General features: G+C 50.7%; 1 protein-coding gene and 2 long non-coding RNA genes across 3 annotated transcripts in view; 2 read left to right on the top strand and 1 right to left on the bottom strand.

The window, feature by feature from the left end:
- Positions 1-4,790, bottom strand: part of LOC122433850 (UL16-binding protein 1-like) — a 115,844-nt gene extending 111,054 nt beyond the window's left edge. Inside the window, exon 1 of the mRNA XM_043456819.1 lies at positions 4,658-4,790. Within this exon, the coding sequence (XP_043312754.1) occupies positions 4,658-4,730 (73 nt within the window). The 5' untranslated portion in view covers positions 4,731-4,790. The remainder of the gene's footprint in view (positions 1-4,657) is intronic.
- Positions 4,786-6,671, top strand: LOC122433875. Its single transcript, XR_006267196.1, has 4 exons — positions 4,786-4,885; positions 4,966-5,135; positions 5,313-5,391; positions 6,221-6,671. It is a non-coding gene; the product is annotated as an uncharacterized LOC122433875 (long non-coding RNA).
- A 3,568-nt stretch (positions 6,672-10,239) lies between these two features.
- LOC122433874 lies at positions 10,240-11,952 on the top strand. Its single transcript, XR_006267195.1, has 2 exons — positions 10,240-10,344; positions 11,011-11,952. It is a non-coding gene; the product is annotated as an uncharacterized LOC122433874 (long non-coding RNA).
- Positions 11,953-12,557: the final 605 nt, after the last annotated feature.

Below are 12,557 nucleotides of genomic sequence, written 5' to 3'. Positions count from 1 at the left end.
GTCCTGGGGGCCAGGTCGGGGGGTTTTTCTGGGTGAGTTATCAGACAAAGGGATAGGATGCCAGTTGATAGAGACCATGTTTAGATTCTCTTCAAGAGATAGGAAGCTGTTGGAGGCCCTGGGCTTCTTGGGACCATGGAAAAATGGGTAATAAATGGTCCTGTAACCAAAAGGGCTCTAGGGGGCCCGTCCCCCCACATGGCCTCTGTCTGCCTCTTGTCTGTAGAGAAGTTTTAGTCAGCCAGGCCTCCTGTGAGTCTCAAAACAGTGGTTTAAGAGTTAGGGATTAGTACATGTGAAGATGGAGAAAGGAATACTCCTTAGGCTGGGAAACTGGTAACAATTTAGACCGTGACCAGCCACATAGCAGTGCCATGAAATTACCAGTTCCCTGAAAGATAACAAAGATCTGACACAAGTCTCAAGTTGTTTCTACAGGAAGCAGACCCCCAGCACATAAAAACTGCTGGCTGCAAGAACATGACCCCCAGACTGGCTGAAACCATAAGCCTGGTGAGGCTCAGACGTCCACCTTGTGCCAACAACCTGACTGCACAGGACGCTGACGCGCCCGCAGCAGCCCCTCCGCCCCCTTTTCTAACCGGGAAGCTTGGAGACGTCTGAGGACATTAGCTCACTATTTCCCCAGGGCTCCTGAACAAACCAACTTTTATTTTCCACCACTTGTTAACTTCACCAGTGTTAGGATCTGGGTCATAAACAGCTTCAATTAGTAACAGCGTGAGCTGTCTAGGGAGAGCTTTGACTCCAGGGAAGCGCTGATCAGTGGCTAGGCAATGAGCGCCTTCCTGGGGATGCATATGGAATTTTTTTTTTTTTTATAAATTGAATCCTTTAATTTTTTCAAGTGTTCTTAAAAATCCATTTTATACTTAAGCCAACCTTGAAGATAAGCACAAAATCTGTTTACTTTTTTTTCTTTTACACAACACAACTCAGGCACACACTCTGTGCAAAGCACTGTTCTAGGTGCAGTAAAAGGGATTCTTAACCTTAAAACATGATTGCGCCTTCTGGAATTGTGTTATCTCCTTTTCCAGAAAGTAAAAATAAATAAAATTACAACTGTTTACTATTGACCTGCCCCAAGCCCACTTCTGGCTCTCAGAAATGCTAGGATCTGCCAAATTTAAGATGTTTCAGTGAATTCCGCTCCTACTTTCTGCAAATTAAGAAGGCAGAACTCCTCTTTATTAACAAAAAAAATTTAAAAAGGCAATTTTTCATGAAAGAGTAGTTTTTGTTTCTATTGTATTTCTCTCTTTTTTTTCCTTCTAGTTTTTAACTTTTCTCCCTCCAAGACTGCCTTTTCCTGTACAAGGCAACACCATTTTTTTCATTTTTCTTTTCCTAAGACAAAGTATTTCATCTTATAGACAAATAATTCCCAAGACTAGTGATAAATATTAAAAAAAAAAAGAAGAAGAAGAAGAAAAGAGGAAGAAGAAAGAAAAGAAAGAAACTTAAGGGCTTCCCTGGTGGCTCAGCAGGTAATGACTCCACCTGCAATGCAGGAGACCCCAGTTCAATCCCTGGGTCAGAACGATCACCTGGAGAAGGGAGAGGCTACCCACTCCAGTATTCTTGAGCTTCCCTGGTGCCTTGGATGGTAAAGAATCCACCTGCAATGTGGGAGACCTGGCTTCGATCCCTGGGTTGGGAAGATCCCCTGGAGAAGGGTAAGGCTATCCACTCCAGTATTCAGCCCTGGAGAATTCCACAGACTGCATAGTCCATGGGGTCGCAAAGAGTCAGACACAACTGAGCAAGTAAGCAGGGCACATTCAAGGGTGAGTCAACTACATTACTTTGAGGAAGTAAAAACTAAAAAACACGTGGTACTAAGCTAGTCCAAGTATTTGTGTTGAAACAATCCTAAAAACTATTTATTTTATAACATTGTTAAAAAAATTTCTCAGTCAAAAAAATTTATACAAACATTTTCAGTTCAACCTAATGAAAGTGATATCTAGAAAATATTCCACATCACTAAGTCTGTCTTAGAAAGTTGAGATGCTATGGCATTCCTAAGGCACAGTGTTCTGGAAGACAGTGTGCTTCTGTGGTGCTGGGTGATGTATGTGACTGGCTGGCTCCAAGTGGGCCTCAGCAGGCACCTTCCTCCTGACGCTGGGGGACTGAGAGAGGAGAGTCAGACACAGGCCCCCAGGGCTGCATGGACCTCTGTGAGACACCGGGCCAGCTGCTGGACCTGGGCTTCTCCTCCAAATCTAAGGCCCAGCACAAGCCATCACAGCAAATGGTTCATCATGACAGTTGATAGGCTGGGCTATTTGATATCCTTCTTTCATATTTCTAAATAGTCGACATCCATGTGGGGTATTTGACCCAGCGCCATGAGCTCCTACACTATCACTCTGAAGGCCCACACATCACTAGCACTGGAGAACTAAAAAAAAATATTTTTTAATATCTTTTTTTTTTTTTTGCTGTATTGGCTCTTAGTTGTGGCACTTGGGATCTTTTTACAGCATGAAGGCTCTTAGTTGCAACATGCTGAGTTCTTAGTTGTGGCATGTGGGATCCAGTTCACCAACCAATGATCGAACTGGGTCCCTTCATTGGGAGTGGGGAGTCTTAGCGACTGGATCACCAGGGAAGTCCGGAGAACTCATTCTTAACCAGACGTTCATGAGCCATCCATCGATCCCACGCTTCCCTTGTCCCCAAGACAGTGAGAGTCCATGGGAACAAGACTCTGGAGAGGGGCTATCTGGACTCTTAACTTGAGGCTGTCATCAGTGGCAGAGCTCCTAGCAGCCAGGTCTTTGTGGAGGACTTTCTCTTCTGACCAGGTAACTTATTCCACAGGCAATCTGACCCTGTGGACCAGGTCCTGTTGAGAAATTGCTTGCGGATTACTGGCCTCTACGAATTTGTGCTGCAGACTCCCCTAGTGGCTAAGACAGTAAAGAATCTGCCTGCAATTCAGGAGACCTGAGTTCGATTCTTGGGTCGGAAAGATCACCTGGAGAAGGGCATGGCCACCCACCTTAGCGCTGGCCTCCGAAAGAGTGGCGCTTCTCAAGACACTCCTCCACCCACCCACAAGGCAGGGTAACGGCCGGAAGTACCACTGTTGGGTGTGGCGCCTCTCAGATCCTCAGTCATCTGAGTCATCTGGGAAGAGGCTGAGACAGCCCTTGGGAACTACTGTGCACTGATGCTGTCTTCCAGTTCAATTCTTGTCACACAATGAAGGTGCAAAACAGCTAATATTATCACTACAAGAAATATAACTGCACGGCAAACCCCTGCGCTGATACAAAACACGTGGGTAGAAGTAGCTGAGCTGCATGAACAGGATCACAGATAGCTCTGCTAGTGGCTTTGTCCAAGACCAAAGTTTTTACTTCAAGATTTTGGTAGCACATTTTCCTTCCTTTCAAATTTTTGAAGAAGGGAAGTTTTTGAAGAATTTACTGTCAAGTTGAGCTGCATTCAGTATCATAACCTCATCATCTACTTTGCAGACAAGGAAAGCTAGAGCCTATATAGTGCGTGGAAACACCCCACCCCGTGTCCCTCGCACCCCCACCCCCACCAAGCAGAAATGCTGACTTGGGGCAGGTCCACGAAACTGTCTACTTGGAAACCTGCTTATATTCGACTTGGACTCTGCAGGCCAAGTGAAAGGCAGGACATCTGTTTCGTTGGGTTAAAGGATAGACGTAGTGCCCAAGAAGGTCACTTCTCTAATAGAGTTCTGTCTAGACCAATGAGCCGGGGCAACTGGTTCCCGCTCAAGAAGAGGCTCGCCCCCGCCCCCGGGGTCGCGCGTGGAGCCCAGAGGCCGGGGGTGGAACCCGGAGGCCGGGGGTGGACACCTGCCCCGGAGGCCAGGGGCGGGGGCTGGAGCCGTGACGCGGCGCCCCGGGGGCAGTGGGTGGAGCCCGGGGACGGGGGTGGAGCCGTGCCGCGGCGGCCGGTGGCCGGGGGTGGAGCCCGAGTGCGGGGGGTGGAGCCCAGGGAAAACCGAAGGAGCCGCGCCGCGGAGCCCGTGGGCAGCGGCTGGAGCCAGCAGCTGCGGCTCTGACAAGACCAACCCAAGCACGTTTAAGCTGGGAGCGCGCCGCCGAAGCCTCCTGGGCACCCGGGTCCACTCTGCGTTTATAACTTACGGCCGGGAAAGAGCGCTGGTCCTTCAAGGGCCGGGAGATATAGGGACCAGAAGGGTCTTTTGCACAGGTCGGGGCGGGAGGGTGTGCTTTTCGGGGCGGGGCGGGTCCCTTCTCCGCGGAAGTCCGACTGGTCCCTTACCGCCCGGCTCCAGCGCTCCCACTTCCCAGGGGCGGCCTGGACCCTTGGGGGTTTCAACCCTATTTCTGCCGCGGCACGGCCCCCTCTTCTCCCAGCATCACCTCCCAAACTCCCGGCATTACTACTTCACCCAAGGCAGCCTGCTCTGGCCCGGAGAGCCGGCAAGAAGCCGGGAGGAGCCTCCGAGGAGCAAAGGGGCCGAGGGACGGGAAAGAGGAGGGGGCGGCGGCGACACCCTGCAAGAAGTTTCGCGCACCCCCACGGACACCACCCCCCTCCCCTTTCCGGGTCATAACCCATCCAACCTCCTCGCGTTCCCCCGCCAGTCCCCGAGCAGGGTCATCCCCGAACTCACCGCTGGACGTCCCGCTCAACAAGCCAATCAGAAGCAAAACGAGGAAGGCAAGACTGGTCTTGGAGCCACCCATCTCTCCCTTTGCCTCCTGGATCCCAATGTTGCAGGAGTGCGAGGCTGCCAAGTCAGAACCGGCGATCCTCTCCGGCTAGCCCGCCCCTGTGGTCTGGACCTCCGCTCCTGCGCCGAGTGCCTGGCCCGCCCATCCGCCGACAGGCCCCGCCCCAGGTTTCTCAAGTAACCACTAGGAAGGCGCGCGCCGGGGCCTGGGCGGGGCTCTGTTGCCAGCTGGCTCGCTTTCTCGCCAGGTTTCCCTGTGTACTCGCCTGCCCACTTGCCTACGCGGTGCCCGACTTGCGCTGGTGATAGGAGACCGCCGAGTTCATGTTGCCGAAGATGAAACTCCAATACTTTGGTCACCTGATGCGAAGAACTGACTCACTGGAAAAGACCCTGATGCTGAGAAAGATTGAAGGCGGTAGGAGAAGGGGACGACAGAGGATGAGATGGTTGGTAGGCATCACCAACTCGATGGACATGAGTTTGAGTAAACTCCAGGAGTTGGTGATGGGCTTGCAGTCCATGGGGTCGCAGAGTCGGACACGACTGAGCGACTGAACTGAAGGCTCTAGCTCCTCACTCTGTTCCTTATCAGATCGGGCACCCAGGCCAGTCATCTGAGTTGGGAGGAGACAAGGGACAAAAGAAAATCCTTGTTCCGGCCACTGGGTCAGGTCAGTCAGCCGACAAACTTGTCCCTAAGTACCTGAATGGTCAGGGCATCAGTCGCAGTGTGGAAATCCCACCAGAGTCACCATCTGTTACGGAAAGAGGGACTCCTTGCAGGGTCTGAGAGTGGGCTTTTGTCTAACACTGGGAAATGAATTGTTCTGGAGACACACATGCTGACAAGGAAGACGCTTTTTGGGGAAGGGGCTACAGGGCGGAGAGCATCAGGGTCGGGGAACCCAGGAGAACTGCTCTGACACATGGCTTATAGTTTCAGGTTCTTTGGTGATGGAGTTAGTTTCTGGGTCATATCTGGCCAATTAGTCAGACTCAGGGTCCTTCCTGGTGTCAGAAGTGTGTTCTGGTGAGCTTTATTGATAATTCTAAGAGTTTATTTATATAGTGCTCACTTTCCCTTAACCCAATTAAATCCAGCTCAGTTACAAATTCATTTCCATGTAAAGACAGAACCAGAGATCTCCTTGTTTTACTGCTTCGGTGTTAAAAATGCTATTCTCCCCACCCCACTCTGGGAGACCACAGATGGATCAGATGGTTCCTGAGAACCAGGGGAAAGACTTATATTTTTGGAGGGGAGAAATGCAAGCTCCCTTTTTTATTTGTTTTGTTTTTAAAGTCTTTCCCGCCATTAGCTGTCAGAGCCCCGTGAGGACTGGGCTCCTGCCTTCCCCCCATCTCGCCTGAGGATCTATCACAGAGGCCTCTATGTGATGCGTGTAAACTGTCTGCACAGTAGGGACCTGAGTCGGGGGGCGAGGAGGCATCTGCCGAGTTTGGGGTCTGGACAAGGCTTCACTCTTACTCTCCTTGCAGCATCATGGACCATGGACGCCCCTAGATTCCAGCCCAGGGCCACAGCCATCAAATCCAAAGCCTGCATCCTCCCCGTGGTCCTCACCAGTTTCATCGTAACTGTCTTCCTGGGCTGAGTCCTTTCCAGGACCAGGTACTGACGGCAGAATTCGGAGGTAAGGCAGGGGCACAGGGCCTGGTGTGAGGAAGGGGAAGGTGAATCCCAGCTGACCCCTGCCCTCACTGAACCTCTTCATCCTGGAAATGAGCAGGTGGATATCGCCTGAAAGCAGAACTCGGACAAGCTCAGCCCTGAGGTCTGAGAGGTCCCCAGTGTCAGGTGACATTGTGAAAAGGGAGGGGCCCTCCCTAGGCTGAGGGCCTATTGATGCTGAAAGGGTTGAGCCACGTCCCCTGACTGAGCACAGACCGCTGGCTGGCAGGGCCCAGGGTGGGTGGTGTGAGAACAGCAGGCGCTCAGGGCGAGGGCAGGACTCCCAGGGCTGAGAGCAGAATGGGGGCTCCACATGGCGTGTCAGCAGGGAGGGGACCCAGGGAGGGGACCCACCCAGGGGCCAAGATGAGAGGGGCCGGGCTCATCCCAGGAGGGAGGGCTGGGAAGGCCTTTGCAGACCCAACTCCAAAGGCCTGTTCTCACAGGAAGTGGCTTGGGCCAAGCAGGCAAGGCAGGAGCCCCACAGGAGAGACTGTGGGAAGGGGCGAGGCCAGGCCTGTGCTCCTGGGGCAGCAGCAGTTCTGACTCAGCCTGTGGCCTGCTCGTCACCAGCCTCCTGGGGACCCAGAGCCTCCATCACTGAGCGGCCCTGCCTTGAGCAGAGGTCCTGGGGATGGTGGGCCTGAGCTGGGGTGGAGGCGCCCAGCTGGGCGGGACCAGGAAGAGATGGGGGGCAGGGACCCTGGTCCTGAGAGCTGTGTGTGCTGCTGGCTCAGAGGCTGGAGGGGAGGGAAGGAAGGAGGTTTGCCTGCAGCCCCCCAGGGCTGTCAGGAGGCAAGGCCCCTCCTCCGGGGACCTGCTCCCTGGTCCTTTAGGCCCCCCTCGGGGAGGATCCGGACCTGAGTGAAGGGAGCAGATTGATTCCTCACTGGCTCCAGTCCTGAGCCTGAGCAGGGGGTGTCAGGGCCTGGGGTGACTCTGTGATGCAGGAAGGGAGGAGGAGGGGACAAGAAGCTGCTGGGCCTGGGGTGGGGGTGGGGGTGGGGGACATAGGAGCCCCTCAGTGAGGGCGGGGCTGGGGGGGCTGGGGAGGGGCAGCCCCAGGAAAGGGACAGGATTTCCTCCGTCTCCTGGACCAACATCTCTTTCTTTTCTGCAGGAGACTGTGTTCCCAGGAAGCCCCTGACAGGGGCTCTGCTGGCTTTGACTCAGTCTTTGCTTGGCCACCATTGTCCTCCTTCTGTTCACTTTAGAGCCAAGAAGTCAGAGCCAGGAGTTCTGAGCCTGCCTTCCTGTGATGGTGACACAGTAGCTTCGTTGTCTCATGTGTCCTGTTACGTCTGGTGAGCAGACTCCTCAGTCTCTTTTTTATTCCAACCTATTTTACCTTTTTCTCTTGGTGCTAAGTGATGGAATCCCTGCAATGAAATGTTCAACTACTTAACAAGAAACCTCCACACATAGGACACTTTCTGTCTTCTTCTAGTTTGTGAAAAATCAGACTCTCCTTTGTATGGCAATGTCATTGTTGCTAATGGTGATAATGCAAGAAAAATACCATCTTCTATTACAGGACTCTGGGGTTCTTTCTATGTTCAGAGAAACAACTTCAGAGTATTTTCAATGGAAGAAAATTATGTGAGTGTCTCTTTTAGTCATTTTATTTCCTAATACTAATACTTAAGTCAGTACCTTGCTATTGCAAAAAACATAAATTCTTCAGCTTTCTTTTTCTAATCAAGGAGGGAACTCAGGACATTTTACCCTTTTTCCACCTATTGGGATTAAATAGAACTGATGATTCTGCTACATTTATTATGGAAGTAGAGAATAAAAAACACTCTTAAAGTAACCTGCAGCCTAGCCATCGAGTTGGCAGTGTGCCAAGAAGCTATTTTTGTTACTGTTAGTGGAATCTTGACAGCAACTCATCTCTTCTACACACGCCTTCCATTGTAGACCACGTATGGTCGCCTCGGCCAGTCGGATTAACACTCGGGTGCATTGGGTGAGAGTGAATCTTGATCACTGAAGACAAAGTCCGCCAGGTTAGGATGGAGAAGGAAATAGGAAAAAAATTGCAGGATGACTGAGAGGAAGGTAGAAAAAGAAGCAAAAGAGGCAGCTGGGAGGCGGGGGTGGGGTGGGGATAGCTGTTGTTGGAAGGAGGGGAGAAGCCAACATAACGCTGAGCATTTTGTTCACAAAAGTTAAGGACTCTTTGAGGGTGGGGTATTTAAAGTGAATTTTGCTTTTTGATGTCACTGCTGGGTTGTTTTTTTTTTGTGTGTGGTTGTTGTTGCTGTTTTTAATGAGGAATTACATTTGAATACTTGCAAGATACTTCCTTGGTATAATTGTTCTTTGCATTGTTTTTCAACAGGGCTTCCTCAGTCTCTGACTGAAGACTTTGGGCGGTGGGTGGAGGCAGAGGTGCAGACACACTCCAGGCTAAGATTTGCCCCTTACTCTTCTAAAACTGCTGGAAGGAATGTCTCTAGCTCACACCACAGGCCATCTTTTGGTGATTCTGCAGCTGATAGAACCCAGGAAGACTCTGGGCAGTGAGTGTCCTGGGATCTGGGGCTCTGGCAGGGGGAGTGGAGCAGGGGAGGAGGGGAAAGGAAGGGGCTCCACCCTGGTGGGCACCTGTCTTCCAGCTCTTAGGATGGTCAGGTGTGGTGTAGCTGGACTGGCTACCCAGAAGGTCACACCCAGTGTGCAGGGACTCCAGCCCAAGACAGGGTGCCTGGGCCTGTGCTCCTGGAGCAGCTTGCCCTCTCCTGCCAACCCCACCTCCTTCTGCAGTAAAAACTTTCCTGATGATTAGGGGCCCCTCCTGAATGTAGCCTGTGTTCTGTGGTCTTTTTTTCCCCACTCGTGTTGAAAGTCCTGTTTGTTCAGATGGATTTTTAAGCCACTAGAAGGCAGACATTGTCTATTTTTGCTGCCTCAGAAGTTGGTACATGATGGTAAAAATATGTCAACTAAATCTTCCTGCTAACAGTATTAGATCCAAAGGATCCACAGTGGCATCCAAGAGATTAAAGCTCAGACAGTTGAAGATGAGGCAGGACTGAGGATGCAGCAGAGGAGGGGGTCTGGGATAGAGACCCCTCCCTCTGCAACCAGGCCCTGGATGGGAATCTCCTAGACACACCTGTGGTTTTCTCTCACAGATGCCCACTCTCTGTGCCTTAACCTCACTGTCAAATCTCAGTCCAGACCTGGCCAGCCCTGGTGTCAAGTCCAGGGCTCCGTGGACACAAAGCCTTTCCTCCAGTTTGACAGTGACAGCAACAAGGTCAGACCTTTGGGTTTCCTGGGGGAGGAGGTAAACGACACCAAAGCGTGGACTGAATTGAGCCAGACGCTGGGAAAAGCAGGAAGAGAGCTCAGGATGGTCCTGCCTGTCATCAAACTGGACAAAAAGGAGATGAGGGGTAAGTATGGGAGGGGGTGGGGAGCTGGAGACAGCAAGAGAGGAGTAGGGGCAGAGTGCATGCAGGGAGGTCCTTCCTGTGAAAAGACTGAACACGATCCAGCCTTAGAGACCCGGTGGACCTAATGGGTAAGAAGGGAGGTCATGGTCGGAAGATCACGGACCTCTAGATGTGCAGACACACTTGACTGGCTGGGGAGGATGGACTGTGGACAGTCCAGAAGGATTCACTGTGTGGGGTGCGCAGGTCCTCCCTCCCTGCAGGTCAGGCTGTGTTGTCAGTGTGAAGCTGAGCAATGCTCTGGTGCATCCTTGCTTTTAAGCCTCAATGGACGGACAGCCCTCCTCCTTGACACCATGAGCATAACCTGGACAGTCATTGATCCTAGAGCCACAGCCCTCAAGGAGGAGTGGGGGCACAACCAGGAACTGTCAGAGTATCTCAGAAGATCTCAATGGGAGACTGCAGTTATTGGCTTAGGGAATTCCTGGAACACTGGGAGAACATGCTGCTCCCAGAGCCCACAGGTAACTGAGTGGGGTGTGGGGGAGGTGGGGGAGGTGGTAGCTCTCTTCAAAGGTCTAGTGCCTTCATGTGTGGATATGAACAAATACGTTTGTGCAATTGAAAATCTGATAGCTGGATGGAGTGACTGATCTTTTGGTGGACTTCTTGTCTAGAGAGTCAGTGATGGGCATTGCATAGGATTTCCCAACATCCTCCTTTGCAAGCCCACCTCCCTTAGCACAGGAGCCCCCTTCCTCATTAACGAATGACCCAGTTCCGCAGCCCTGCTAAATGGTCCCCAGATTTATATACATATTGTGTTTCCAGACCTTCTCTCCTTCCTGTTGTCCTGATCCTTTAACCAGCTCAAATGTCACTTAGAGAAGCCCTCACCCCTCCCCAGACCAAATTAAGCACCTCCCCAGCTGTGTCCTCCCTAGAAAGGACTCCCCACAGTAAACGTGTCCACCTGCAAGATTGTCAAATAAACATTTGCTCTCTCCCTCAGTAGAAATAGGAGCTCTGTTATGAGGACAGAGCCCAACTCCATTCATCTTTCTGCCCCAATGGCTTCACGTAACAAGCCAGCATCTATGTAGGTGGACAGGTGCTGTCTGGGGACAGTAGATGCTGAGGAAGGTGGACTCTTAGATGTGACAAGGCTTGTGCCTTTTTGTTTGTTTTAGAACCACTCACAAAGGCCCCGAACAACCACCAGCCTGCATCTATCCCGTTAAATAAATGCATCCTCCCATTGATCTTCATCTTCATCATCTTCATCTGTCTAATTGTCATCATCGTCAAGAAATGTATGAAGAAATCAGGGACCACGGAAAGTGAGAATCAGGCTGGCCTCTGGTTCCTGGACAGGTTTGTTCTGGTCAGGACATCAGAGAAGTGAGCCACGGGTCTCACCCAAACCCCTCTCTATTGGTACCTAGGAGGATGCTCTTTCTTAGTCTTGGGCCCCCACACTTCCCAGTAGGTCTGAAATTACTCTGTTTTGGGGGTAGAAGAGGCTGTGTAGGCACTAAGATAGTGCAGTGAGCAGAGGGAAACCAAGTATCTAATTCTGTGGCAAGGAGGGGAGAGGCAGGGTCTAAACTTTAAAAGTCTGGGGTGGAGTGTTGTCTTGTTGAGATCACACCCAGGGTTTCCCCAGTTCTTCGATGAAAAAAAAAATGTTTCTTTTCTGACAATACCATGATTCAGTTCAACAGTTTACCTAATGTTCTAACAGCTCTTCGTACCATCATCTGATGTTTCTTCCATTGACCATGAGAAGGTGGAAATGTTAGATGAGCCCTTGGATGAAGAAACTGATCCTTACTGACAGTCTGGCTGCCAGTCTAGTATATTCTCCTCTACTCAGAGTTGTGTTTACCAAGAAGCTAGAGAACTTCTGACTTTCCATGGCTGTTGATGGGTCCTTCCCATGTATTGACTTAGTCATTTTGAACAATTTGCTAAATAAGATATTTGCTCCTAATCAGTTAAGGGTATCAGCTTTACCTGATGCTTTTCTATCAGTTCCTTCCATTTTAGGTGGAATTGGAGTGTTTGTTGGCACTTTTGAATTCCATTAAGAGGAATATGAGTTAGGAATAAATATATGTGGTTTAATGAGATATACTTCATGTGTTCATGTGTTCTCACTTTTATGCACAGTTACTTCATGCTTTTATGGCCAGAATTGTATTCCCCTGAATTCATGTGTTAAAACCCTAAACCCCCAGGACCTCAGAATATGACCATATTTAATGACAAGGCCTTTATAGAAATAATAAGGTTAAAATGAGGCCATTAGGGTCTACCCCTAATCCAATCTGATTGGTATCCTTATAAGAAAATGGAACAGACCTGGTATGTAACATACATGTTACCTGGTATGTTACATGGTATGTTACATGAAGACATGGGGATGAGATGTCCGTCTGCAAGCTGAGTCAATTCCTAGGCAGGTTTAAAAGAATTCCAGGGACCCCGAGGAGGAGAAAGGGGTCTGGAATTCTCAAGGAGGAGGAAAGGACAAACTTTTTTTCTACATTCCTTAATAAGGACAGAGGATGAGATGGTCCGGGAGTTGGTGATGGACAGGGCTATCTTCTCACAGCTGCTCCAGTGCCTACCGTCTTACTGGGGTTTCTCTGACCTTGGACCGGTCCAGCAAAACGAAGCCAATGCTCCTGACCTTGGATGTGGAGTACCTATTCACAGCTGCTCCAGTGCCAAG

The sequence above is a fragment of the Cervus canadensis genome, chromosome 33 (assembly GCF_019320065.1).
Source record: "Cervus canadensis isolate Bull #8, Minnesota chromosome 33, ASM1932006v1, whole genome shotgun sequence".
In the NCBI taxonomy this organism is placed as follows: domain Eukaryota; kingdom Metazoa; phylum Chordata; class Mammalia; order Artiodactyla; family Cervidae; genus Cervus; species Cervus canadensis.
Note: the sequence above shows the minus strand (reverse complement) of the source record. Positions and strands in the feature narration are given on the sequence as shown.